We start from the raw sequence: 13,517 nt of genomic DNA, 5'->3' as shown, positions 1-13,517 counted from the left end.
AATGAAACTCATTGATTATATTGCCTCATGGATCATACAGATTGGATAAACTGTTGAGAGGCAGTGAGACCTAATGAATTCTGGTTTACTTAGGTGTGGAACTGATATGGAGTAATTCTAAACGATAAGGGGTCATATTAGTTGTCTTTATATATAGAAAGCATGTATTAATCTATGTGAGTGAATCATGCTGTTCATCTTTAGACCTTTTATTTTCTTCACTTTTACTTTATTACTTTGAATGTATGTAGCTCTCTTAGCTTTGCAAATTTTCTATTGCATTCTAAAAGGAATATTCTATGAGTTTTTCTTGTAAAGAGAAACAGCAATTGCTCCACCACTTCCATTGCAAATTAATGCTCTTTCTTATAATTGGTGCATCACATTATTTTTTATTGATACACAGTGTCCAGATTCATATGTGAATCTCAACATGGTTAAGTTTAAGGAGTTGCGGAGCTTGATTTAACCTTCGAATTTACGGTCGCTCGTTTTTATTGTGTGGCCTTATTGACAGATTTTAGGTCATTGTGCGCATATAATTTTATAAATAGATCCGATGAATTCATGTAACGTAAGCTAAACAATTGTAATTCGGTAGTATTAATAATCTCTCTCTCTCTCTCTCTCATGGACACATTCCATCTAGTATATATATATATATATATATATATATATATATATATACACACACACACACTAGATGTGTGCCCGGGCACAGCGGTGACGATAAATTGCTCTTTTGGGAAATAGTTTCTTATGGGAAAATTATTATTAGATTTTATTGTGTAATAAAAAATATCACTTTTAAATATAGTATTTATGTTTGTACCTTATATTTATATTGGTTATTCATAGTATTGATGTAAGTTAATTAATATTGGTGTCTTGTTTAAGAAATATAAATTAATTTGTATACACAAATTTAATATTATAAAATTTTGATTTTGCTTCAAATTGATTTTTTTAATAACTTTCCTTAATTCAAGTTTTCAAACTTTTGACAAGTATTAATGAATTGTTTATGCATTATAGATTTGTACAAAAAGTTTTGAAACTTATACCTCTTAAGATTCAAGATATGAGTAATATATATATATATATATATATATATATATATATATATATATATATATATATATATATAGGTGAAACTGGCCGGGTATGCATAAATCAAATTGCAACATCATTCATTGATTTCCCAAGGGACGTATTGAATCAACTGCAAAAACAAAGTCGAAAGAAAAAGGCAAAACCAACAAGAACAAGTTAAAGAAAAAAAAGAAATAAATTGTTGCATCTTGAAGACAGGAAAGTAGTTATAACCAAGAAAATTACTCAGATAATGAAAGATATTAACTTGCTCCATTTTGAAGAAGATGCACCTGACCACGAAGGATTAGGGTCTTCTATAAACTGCCTTTTCATGTCATTCCCTTGAGAACGACCCAAAAGTATCCACCATATTATCAATCCAGTCTGAGAACCATTCATCAGTAGTTTCTACCGCATCAAAAGTTCCAGGGTTCTCTACCACTGGTACATAACCATCCGCAGCCATTCCTCCTGCCATTCCAGGATTATCTGCGTTACTGCCACAAACAACCGTCTGTGGTTCTGGTGGCTGTGAATCTCGTGGGGGCACTGCTGCAGGAGCCCCACTCTTTAGCGACTCAATCAGGCTTTCAATTTCAGATACTCTTTGGTCAGCGAACTTCACAAGATCATTCAAATCCGTTATGGGTAAGTTAGAGATGCAACGTTCCCCAGAAAAGCATTCTGACATCTTGTTACGCATCTCACTCTCCCAGTTGTCCTTAATGTGCTTCTTGATCTGCTCCTCGGTCTTGGTGATCCTTGATTTGATGTAGGTATCATGATTGTACATCTTTTTGCTCTGCTCCATCTCGGGAATTTTGTGGAACTGATCCACCACATTTTCAACGCCTTCCTTGCTTGGCCACAGATCAGGATGAGACTCGTTCGGGCTATACATGATAGCACATGCTTCAATATCGCATAAAGTGCATAGCTCATTCAACTTCTTTTTCAAACTATCCTTTCTTTTCTTTAAAGATGTCCTCCTTGCATGATAGTTGCTTATGAATGCAAGCTTCACTTTGTTTTTCGGCATGGCAAGGCTTAGGCAAGAGAAGCAAAGCAACGACAGAATTATGGAAGCCTGTTGTGGTTTTCCAGGTTCCAAATGAGGTTTCTTATATAGAAAATATATTAAAATAATTTTGGCTTTTATGATCAGTATTCTAGGTAGTCATTTAATTTAAAGATTATCTCTTAATATAATGGTTGACTACGCATTAATTGTCAGATTAAAATCTATCATTAATTATTCTTTTCCATAAACTTTTTCCATGATGTTGAAAGACAATTAAACTTATTAAGATATTTTTTTCACTCTAGATCTAAAATATTAATATTAAGGATCACCAAAACGAATGGTTGAAAATAGTTTTCGGTGAATTTCAATTATCTAAAATATTAATATTAAGAATATCATTTTTTAAACATTTGATAAATTCTAATTATGTAAATAACTAATTATTGAAAACATTAGTATTTATACATATAATTTACCAACATATATTAAAAAACAATATGACATGTAATTTTAACTATTGCATCATGTTAATTAGAAACAATACCACTCATTAATTCCCAACTACTTACCTGTCACTAATTTAATTTTAATACATTAAACTCATTTGTAATTTTAAATAAAGTGGCTCATTTTCAATTTTCACATAAAATATATACTTAAAAAATCATTGATTTCATGTAAATATTAATTTGAAACATATAAACTTTTTTACTTCCAACTAATTAACAACTATTAATTTTATTTTTAGTAAATTAAACTCATTTATTGATTTGAAACTTATACAAATCATCAACTTCAAACAAATTAACTATTTTTCAGTTTCATTTTTACTAATTAAATTTATTTGTAATTTTGATTTTAATTCAAACTTTTCAAATCCAACACAAAATATACCTACACAAAATTAATCTCTTCATTTTAATTTTAATTTTTATACCATATTGACTTGAAGCCTACACAACTCTTCAAATTCAAACAAGTTAATCATCATTAATATGATTTTAGTACATTAAACTCATTTCTATTTATAAATTTAATGTTAACTATTCAACTTTTAAAATAAACTATATTTAAACTTATTGCTTTATGTCAAATAAACATGAAAATATTCAAAGACTTATTTTCAATATATATATATATATATATATATATATATATATATATATATATATATATATATATATATATATATATATATATAGGGAAGGGTTACTTGGAAAACTAAAAAACCTTAAAAATCATAAAAATACATAAAAAATACCAAGACATCACAAAACATTTTTTTGAATTTTTTTATTAAAAAATTGCAGCATTTTTTACAATTTCTCTGAAAAAAAAATCAATTTTTTTTTTTGTAAAAAAACAAATTTCAAAATTTTTTTTCAACGATTTTGACCTAATAGTTGCGATTTTTTGATAAAAAAAAGTTTTGTGATCTCTAAGTATTTTTTTTATGCATTTTAATGATTTTTAGTGTTTTTTTTAGGGTTTTTTGTTTTCCATAAAACCTAAACCATGTACCAATAATACAAACACATTTTACAACTTTCGTAAATCCAAACATCATTTACCATTATTATTTAGTTATAACATCAATCCAAACAATATTTATATCAAGAACACCAAAGAAACATACACAATAGTTGTATAAACTTTTAATTTTCAAATAAAAAACTAACTTTGTAATGTATAATATAAAACTTAAGTAAACATTTTAATCTATTAACCGAATTTTAGCTATCTATATTTTTTGAGCAAGTATAGATCTAACTTAAAGTTCATTTTTGATATATATATATATATATATATATATATATATATATATATATATATATATATATATGATATGATATGATATGATATGATTAAGATAAATAGAAAAAAACAGTTTACCTTAACCAAACTAGTCTTAAAAACTTTACAGTTTTGATTTGATGAAATCGACCAATGAAAAACATGAACACAAAAAATTAACAGCATTTGATAAACACATTGTAAAAACACTTAGGTAAAGAATCCCTTTAAGAAACCAAGATGAATATATAAATAATATGATTGAGGTAAAAATAAAACATTTTATATTACCTATTTTTTTGGTTGATCTTCATAAACTATGTTTCTTCAAGTTTAGCTTTATGATTAATCAATTTGTCATCCAAAATATTACAATTTTGATAATATGAAATCTACGATAGAAAAACATGAATAACAAACATCAACAATATTCATAAATAGATTACATAAACTCCTAGGGCTAGAAGCATTTCAAGAAACCAAAAACTAAAGAGAGAAATTATAGAATCTAATGTCACATGTAATAGTTTATATAACACTAGGCGAATGCCTGCGCGTTGCGCAAAAAGACATATTTAGTTGAAATATTTACAAACATATGGTTTTTTAAAATATAACAATAACGTTGTTCTAAAATTTGGTATAATAATTTGTATACTAAATTGATATAATATATTGATTATTTTGAATTATATGATAATACATACATCTATTATAACTTCATAATCTTAATCGTTTGAATGACTTCTATTCGTGAGTTACTGATGAATAAAATTAAATATAATATACGGTTTAATGTTATTTATAGTTGTTATTGTTAAATTAATTTTTTAAATTTTATTTGTTTAAAATTTTAATTTCTGTCATTGTAATTATTTAAAACATCAAACATTTTTTTTTATTTTAAATGTAAAAATATAATCATCTATAAAGAGGTATTTTTAACTATTGTTATTGTAAGTTATTTTAAGATACTAATTTGAAAACTATTGACGATTATAAATATATATTCAGGAAATATTTTAGTTAAATTGATATTACAATTTAGTTTTTGCATTTAGCACTATAATTTATCACTTTTAACTATTCACAAAATATTCTTCAAAAATTAAAAGTGGAACTGTAATTTATATTGTAGTTGACTATGTAATGTTATATTAAAATTAACAATTTAAGTATTTTGTCAAAACTGCTCAAAAGTTGTAGCTTTAAACTGATAATATTTTACATACAACAACATATTAAATCGAATAAATTAAGTATAATATGTTAAAATTTAAAGACATAACTTTATAAGTAAAAGTAAAAATATTATTTTAATATTGAAATTTAGTTTATTTATAATTTCACTTTAGGTTTTATAATCATTTAACCTTATTAACCAACTTATAATCACTATTAGAAAGACAATACAATTTATCACTTTTAACTATTTACAAAGTATTCTTTGGGTTGTTTAAGTTGAACTAAAATTTATATTTAAGTTGACATGTAAGGTTATATTTAAATTAACTATTTAAGTATTTTATACAAATTTTCAAAAGTTGTAGTTTTAAAATGATAATGGTTTACATACAACAACATATTATACCTAATAAATTAAGTATAATAAGTTAAAAGTTAAAAACATAGTTTTATAAGTAGAAGAAAATATATTATTTTAATATTAAAGTTTAGTTTATATATGATTACACTTTAGTTTATAATCATTATTAGAAAGAAATTGAAAAGTCATGGGAGTTTCAAATGAATGTGGTGAAAGGAAAAATAAATGGGAGTTTCAAATGAATGTGGTGCTTAGAAAAATGCTTCCTTTATAAGTATATAATGATAATGATAATGATATTTGATGTTAAAACAATTAATAATAGTTATTAAAGGATGGTGGAAATTTATTGTAAAATATGAAAAGACATGGGTATTTCAAATCAATATAAAGCTTGGAATTATACCACTATTATAGTGTAGTAGGGATAAATATAGATATAAATAGTTATGAAAAGCCTAAAAGGATACTACCAAAAATATGATAATAACTCGTCTAATAGTCAGATTAAAATGGTATCAACTATCAAACTATCATAATTATGTGTGTAGAACTTTTTTTTTTTGAAAAGAGAGAGTTTTTAGAAACAAACAAGAAAAAGATGGCGGATCATGTAGACCTGTACCATATTATATGTATACATGGCTAGAGTATAAGTTGATAGGTCTATTTTAATAATCTACCCACACACTAATTAAATCAAATAATTATTTGAATATCTCTTGTAATTGCGCAGTTTAATTAAACCAAAACTGAACAACATACTTTAGACAAATCCGCATAAGAATATTAGAAAGTGTCACACCCCAAAACCACGAACGGCGGAAACATTCTGGGGCGGAGGATGTCATGTAAAGTATCAAAACACAGTAATAGTAAACAAGCAAACAACATCATCCATTGCATTAAATATATAATTTTAATACAAGCGTGTTCTGTACAGTTATAGACACCAAAAATGTAAATCAAAATAAAGAGATGAGTCCTGAGTGCGCTCCATCTTCTCAAAAGCTGGTCTCGGTACCTGTCTACTGATGACCTGAGAATACAAGTTATTTTGAAAGAGTTTATCAGCATTAAGCTGGTGAGTTCATAAGTATTTAGTGTCGGTGTTTGTATCAAAATGTTTGAACGTGATGTTGAAGTAAGAGTTTGTAATCATTAGTAATAAAAGTATATGAATGTTTGTAAGGTTTGTAAAAGTTTGTGATCTCCTAGAAAATCCTATATTTTCTACTAAAAGTAGCCTTCTACCAAGGCATAACTGTTTTGTGTGTTTGCTTCTTGTAAACGTGTGTAATTTTCCCAAATATAACTATCATTATCAAAATATAGTTTGTACATTATTGTTTAAGTGAAAAGATCACTAAATATATGTAAAGGGTAAATTAATGTAGTACTGTAGTGTTGTATTATAGGAACTACTGCCGTACTAACTACCTTAAACCAGATTTATATCAAGGTATCATGTGATTAATTGTACCATACTATCGACTGGGTAAGAACGACAAATGTAGGTCGTAAAAAGGTATGACGTTTGGCACCCGCAGACCTGCAGGTCCGGCTGTAGCTAGCAGCAAGGTGTAGGATAGTCAATCCAGTATAGATCTATACACAAACTCACGATCTCCCTCCAAGAGGCTCTGGCTACAACTCGGGCCATGACATTTAAGGCATGCTCCGATATAGTGGATCACATTTATGTAAATGTATTCATGTATGTGTAATGTATTGTTTCTGTTCTAGTATCATTGTATATGTTCTCTTTCTAGTATAGTTAAATATGTACTCCTTTTAGTATAGTTGTATATGTTCTCCTTCTAGTATAGTTGTATATGTTCTCATAGTAATATCATGTATATGTTTTAGTAATAATAAGTATTGACTTATGAATGAACTGACTCCTTGTATGCTTCTTGAAACTAAAAGTAGTAAGTAGTATAACCCTAAACTACACCTATTATAGTTTATTAGTAATTTGAGGGATGAGTGAATGTACCGAACTAAGATATAAATCTTTATGTCTATACATATCCACATAATATATAAATAAGGATTCAACGACACTCAAACAAATAACCGGGTACTTTAGGACCACAACCAAACAAGGAACAGGAAGTAAAGTGAGTTATTTCTCCTAAGTCCTTCAAGCTTTATTTATATGACTATATATGCATCAGGAATGGTTTTTAACAATATAAGAGTTTAAAAACATGTAAAATAGTTTAATAATAGTTTAAAGTCACTTGCTTGGTAAAACAGTTTGAAGTAATTAAACTTCCAATAATATACTAGTTATTAATCACATGTGATTGATCTAATAACTTATCATGATTCAACTTGTATTCTCCCCCATAAAAACATTTAAAAAAATTCAAAGGTTGATTAATAGGGGTATGAACTCACCGGTAGTGAGTGGTTCTGATGACAATGTTGGATTAGTTGCTAGGTGTCAAGTGGTGACTTGAGTAGACGCGTGAATCCTATTTAGCATATATCGGCACATATATGAATATAATTAGTGTTATAAACAACTAATTAATGAATTTGGGACCACCTTAGGGACTAGTAAACACTTAAAATGAAGTGTTTCAATCATATATGATTGTATGAAGGATTATAATGCTATACAAGAAAGTGTATGGCCAAAATACACACTACATGTGTGTGTACGGCCATGTGTGCGCCCTGGTGTGCTGCCAGCACGTGTGTGCGGCCATGTGTGTGGCCAGGTGTGCTGCCAGATGGTGTGTGCTGCCAGAAACATGGTGTTCTTGGTGTTCTTGGTGAATGTTGTTACCTTTTGGATGATACTTGAGAGGATTTTGAGTCCTTGCTTTGAAGAAATGTAAGAAATGATCAAGAGACCAAGGATTTCATATATATAGGAGGTGAGTGCGGCTGGAGGTGTGTGTGGTTGGGTGTGTGCGGCTAGCTGGCCACACACTCTAGTGTGCGGCCGCACACACCTAACTTGGTGTGTTTGGCTCGTTTTTCCAATGCTACACTCTATCTATCCCATCCTCCGACACGTATCTCAATTATACTAAGCTTTAAGCACTCATTTAGACTCAAAAACCTCATTATAGAATAGCAAAACGAAGTTAATCTTTAATAACAATGAAGAATGAAAGCTAGAAATTTTGGGTTGTCACATCATCCCCCTGTTGAAGGGAATTTCGTCCCGAAATTAGAGTCTAAGCAATTAAGTTATTTACAGAAAACTAAGCGAATAGATGAGGATATTTCAATTTCATTTGATCCTCGCGCTCCCATGTGAATTCCGGTCCCCGCTTGGCATTCCAGCGAACCTTCACAATCAGGACGCGGCTTTGTTTCGTCTGTTTGACTTCACGGTCCATGACCTCTACAGGTTCTTCCACGAAGTTGAGGCTCTCGTTGATCTCGATCTCGTCGAGTGGGATTACAAGAGTCTCGTCGGACAGACACTTTTTCAAGTTCGAAACGTGGAAGGTAGGATGTACGTTACTAAGTTCGCTCGGTAGGTTGAGTTTGTAAGCTACTGGGCCGATTCTTGTGAGTATCTCGAAAGGCCCAATGTACCTTGGATTTAGCTTTCCACGCTTTCCGAAGCGTATTAAGCCCTTCCAGGGTGAGACCTTCAATAAAACACGGTCGCCCACCTGGAATTCCAACGGTTTTCTACGTTTATCGGCGTAGCTTTTCTGTCGGTCTCTGGAGGCTTTCAGTCGTTCACGGATCTGAACGATCTTCTTCGTCGTTTCCCGAATGATTTCCGGGCCTGTGAGTGTACTATCAGAAACTTGCCCCTTTGCTAACTGGGTGTCACCCACTTCAGCCCAACACAGAGGGGATCTGCACTTCCGGCCATAGAGGGCTTCAAATGGGGCAGCCTTGATGCTCGTGTGATAACTGTTATTGTAGGAAAATTCGACAAGAGGTAAATGAGTATCCCATGCCTTTCCAAAGTCAATCACACAGGCTCTCAGCATATCTTCCGGTGTTTGAATGGTTCTCTCACTTTGCCCGTCGGCCTGAGGATGGTAGGCTATGCTCATGTCTAGCCTTGTTCCTAGGGAATGTTGCAACGATTGCCAGAATCTTGAGGTAAACCTACTATCTCTATTGGAGATAATGGATATAGGAACACCATGCAGTCCTACGATTTCCCTAATGTATGTTCTCGTAAGCTTCTCCATCTTATCAGTTTCCTTGATAGGTAGGAATTGTGCAGACTTGGTCAATCTATCGACGATGACCCATATGTTATCAAGTCCACCCGTTGTCTTGGGCAACTTGGTTATGAAATCCATAGTGATCCGCTCCCACTTCCATTCTGGGATCTCTGGTTGTTGCAGTAAACCAGAGGGTTTTTGGTACTCGACCTTAACCTTTGCGCAAGTAAGGCATTTACTTACGAAGGTAACAATCTCTGCTTTCATGTTAGGCCACCAGTATAACTTCTTAAGATCCAGATACATCTTATCTGAACCTGGGTGGACGGAATATCGAGTGTTGTGCGCCTCGGTCATGACCAAGTCTCGAAAACCACCGTGTTTCGGGGTCCAAATCCGGTCCATGAAATATAGGGCTCCGCCACCCTTGGTTTCTAAGTTCTTGTCCATTCCTCTAAGGGATTCACTCACCACATGTTCAGGTTTCAAGGCTTCAAGTTGAGCCTCCTAAATTTGTGTAGACAAGTGTGAATGGATCGTCATCGTCAATGATTTGACTCTTCGACCAGAATATTCTTTCCGACTTAGGGCGTCTGCTACTACGTTGGCTTTACCCGGATGATAACGAATGTCGCATTCGTAGTCATTGAGTAGCTCGACCCATCGTCGTTGGTGCATATTGAGCTCCTTCTGATCGAATATGTGTTGTAAACTCTTGTGGTCAGTGAAAATGGTGCTTTTGGTGCCATACAGGTAGTGTCTCTAGATCTTCAGGGCAAACACAACTGCTCCTAGTTCAAGATCGTGTGTGGTGTAGTTGACTTCGTGTGTCTTTAGCTGTCTCGAGGCGTAGGCGATGACCTTACCCCGTTGCATCAGAACACAACCGAGCCCTTGATTTGACGCATCACAATAGACAACGAAATCTTCTATCCCCTCGGGGAGGGATAGTATTGGTGCGGTCCACAAGGCTCGCTTGAGAGTTTGGAACGCTCTCTCCTGTTTCTCTTCCCAGTCAAAGGCCACACCTTTTTGGGTCAGTGTTGTAAGGGGTTTCACAATGCGGGAGAAGTTTTGTATGAATCTGCGGTAGTAGCCAGCGAGACCTAAAAATTGACGAATTTCTGTAGGCGTCTTCGGTGCTGACCAGTTCTCAATGGCCTTAATTTTGGATGGGTCCACATGGATTCCCTCTTCGCTTACCACATGTCCTAAGAATTCGACTCTTCGGATCCAAAATTCACATTTCGAGAACTTCGCATAGAGCTTCTCTGTTCGTAAAGTTCCTAGAACTTGTCGCAGGTGATCGCCATGCTCTTCCTTACTTCGGGAGTAGATCAGGATGTCGTCAATAAAGACAATGACGAACTGATCCAAGTAAGGTCGGCATACTCTATTCATCAAATCAATGAAGACTGTGGGCGCATTGGTCAATCCGAATGGCATCACCACGAACTCGTAGTGTCCGTAACGAGTTCGGAAGGCTGTCTTCGGAACATCCTCCTCTAATACTTGTAACTAGTGATATCCGGATCTCAGATCAATTTTGGAAAAATAATTCGCCCCTTGCAGTTGGTAAAATAAATCGTCGATGCGAGGTAGAGGGTAACGATTTTTGACCGTCAGTTTGTTGAGTTCCCTGTAGTCGATACACATACGGAATGATCTGTCTTTCTTCTTAACGAACAAGATCGGTGCTCCCCAAGGTGAGAAACTCGGTCTTATAAAGCCTTTGCTGAGAAGTTCGTTAAGTTGGCCAGATAGTTCCTGCATCTCAGCTGGTGCTAATCGGTATGGCGACTTGGCTACTGGGGGTAGCTCCTGGAATTAAGTCGATTTTGAACTCAACCTGTCGTTGCGGAGGTAATCCTGGTAGCTCTTCTGGAAAGATGTCGGGAAAGTCGCTCACTACTGGAATGTCTTTTATTTCTTTCGTTTCTAGGCTTGTATCGACAACGTGAGCAAGGAATGCACGATATTCCTTACGAAGATATTTCTGTGCTTGAATACTGGAGATAATACAAAGACTTGTACCGGGTTTGTCGCCATAGATGACTAGAATTTCGTTAGACGGGAGGTTTAGAAGGACTGCTTTCTCATAGCACATGATGTCTGCATGATGAAGACTCAACCAATCCATGCCGATGATAACGTCGAAGCTTTTAATTGAAACCGACATGAGGTCGATTGGAAATGAATGGTTATCTAGAGTTAGGTTGCATCCTAAGTATATGCTCCTGGTGCTTTCAGTTTTCCCATTAGCCATTTCTATCATGAATTGTTCTTTAAGTGCGTGCGGTTGATGTTTAAGTATGTGAGCAAATTTATGGTTCACGAAGCTTCGCTCCGCTCCACTATCGAACATAATGCATGCATAGGAGTTATCGAGAAGGAACGTACCATTCACTACCGGAGATTTTACAGATCGGACAGTGTGTCCTTTCTTGTTGCAGTTAGAGCATTGCATTTCACAGCATGGGCCGTTGTGGTGGAAGTTGCATTTGTTGCACTGAGGTAAACTTCCAACATACTGCTTCACCAGAGCAGTAGCAGCAGCAGGGGTTATCGCGGCATGCACAGCCACAATTTGCTGCTTTTTGGCAGCTCGCTGTTTCTTCTTGTCATCCCAAAACTTTCGCTTAGTGTCAGCGGGTTTGGAGGGTTCCGCGGTGGCTAGGGTTGTTGTTGCTGTTGGGGATTGGACTCCATGGTCAATGAGTCGCTGTGCAAGTCGCTTGGCACTGTCGAAGGTAGCAGGGTTTGATGATAGGACATTTCCCTGATACGGAGGCACCAGCCCCCAGATGTACCTCTCGATCTTCTTCCCTTCAGTGGGAACCATATTGGGGCAATGGGCCACCTGTTCACTGAATCTGGCGGTATATGCGACTATGTTGGAGCCCTTCATGGTTAGGCCCCACAGCTCCTGCTCCAATTTCTGAATCTCGCCCCGAGGGAAGTACTCCTCAATCATGAGGTCTTTCATAGTTTCCCAGCCCATGTCGTTGGCTCCGACGAGAGTTAGAGCTTTAACGTGGCCGTTCCACCACGTCAGAGCTTTCCCTTCAAAGGTGCAAGCGGCATATTTAACCTTGCTTGCCGCAGGGCATGAACAAATTTTGAAGACCGATTCCGTCTTCTCGAACCATTGCGAGAGGGCAATGACTCCGCCGGTACCATGAAAGGACTTCGGCTTGAACTTTGTGAAATCCTTGTAGGAGCACTCTCTCGTGCGCACAGGGATTTCAGCGTGAGTAGATTCAACAAGGGTTCCACCTAGACTGTTGTCAGTTGAGTGATATTGAGCGATGGCAGTTGCCACTGCCGCAGCTACTGCATCATTCAGAGCCACAGTATCGATGACAGGAGGAGGAGGAGGTGGTGGTGGGGTTGGAGGATTACGTCTTGTTGACTTGCGAGGAGGCATCTTTCAGCTATAAGTTTATAAAGACAAATACAATGGTAAGAATCAATAGTAAGCAGGGTGAGAGTGACACATGGACTAAACAGCCATAGTCCAACAGTTGAATGTACGTACAAATTGAGTTTACAATAGGGAATAATAGTAGGAAAAACACAAGTGCAAAGATTTTCCCACAGAATAGATAGCTGTCAATATTACTGGTATTATTGATGTAATAAGTTCGGGGAAAATCAACCTAGCAGTAGGTCTTACATCATACCATACGAAAAAGTTTGACAGTTTCTAGATTCCTAATTAGAGTACTGAAAGTTAGGAATATTTTACAGACAAGTGCTACCTAAGGCCCATATATTAAAGGCTATTCCTTAAACAAAAGACGAAGATGTGCTAGACATCTTCTACCGGTGACAAGAATTCCGAGGGCGAATCCTCATATCTTCCAGTTGACGAACCACTTCTCGGAGGTGTCGTTCGTGA

At 34.6% G+C, this 13,517-nt stretch overlaps 1 protein-coding gene across 1 annotated transcript; it reads right to left on the bottom strand.

Annotated features, from left to right (window-relative positions):
• Positions 1 to 1,290: 1,290 nt before the first annotated feature.
• Positions 1,291 to 2,165, bottom strand: LOC145094453 (agamous-like MADS-box protein AGL80). The gene has a single exon (XM_079032647.1). It carries the CDS (start codon positions 2,132 to 2,134, stop codon positions 1,430 to 1,432), a length of 705 nt encoding a protein of 234 aa, XP_078888773.1. The 5' UTR covers positions 2,135 to 2,165; the 3' UTR covers positions 1,291 to 1,429.
• Between the last annotated feature and the right edge of the window lie 11,352 nt (positions 2,166 to 13,517).

Source organism: Lactuca serriola, chromosome 3 (genome assembly GCF_051521515.1).
Source record: "Lactuca serriola cultivar US96UC23 chromosome 3, Lser_US96UC23_V15, whole genome shotgun sequence".
Lineage (NCBI taxonomy): Eukaryota > Viridiplantae > Streptophyta > Magnoliopsida > Asterales > Asteraceae > Lactuca > Lactuca serriola.
The sequence above is the reverse complement of the archived record's forward strand: the minus strand, read 5'-3'. Positions and strand labels throughout refer to the sequence as shown.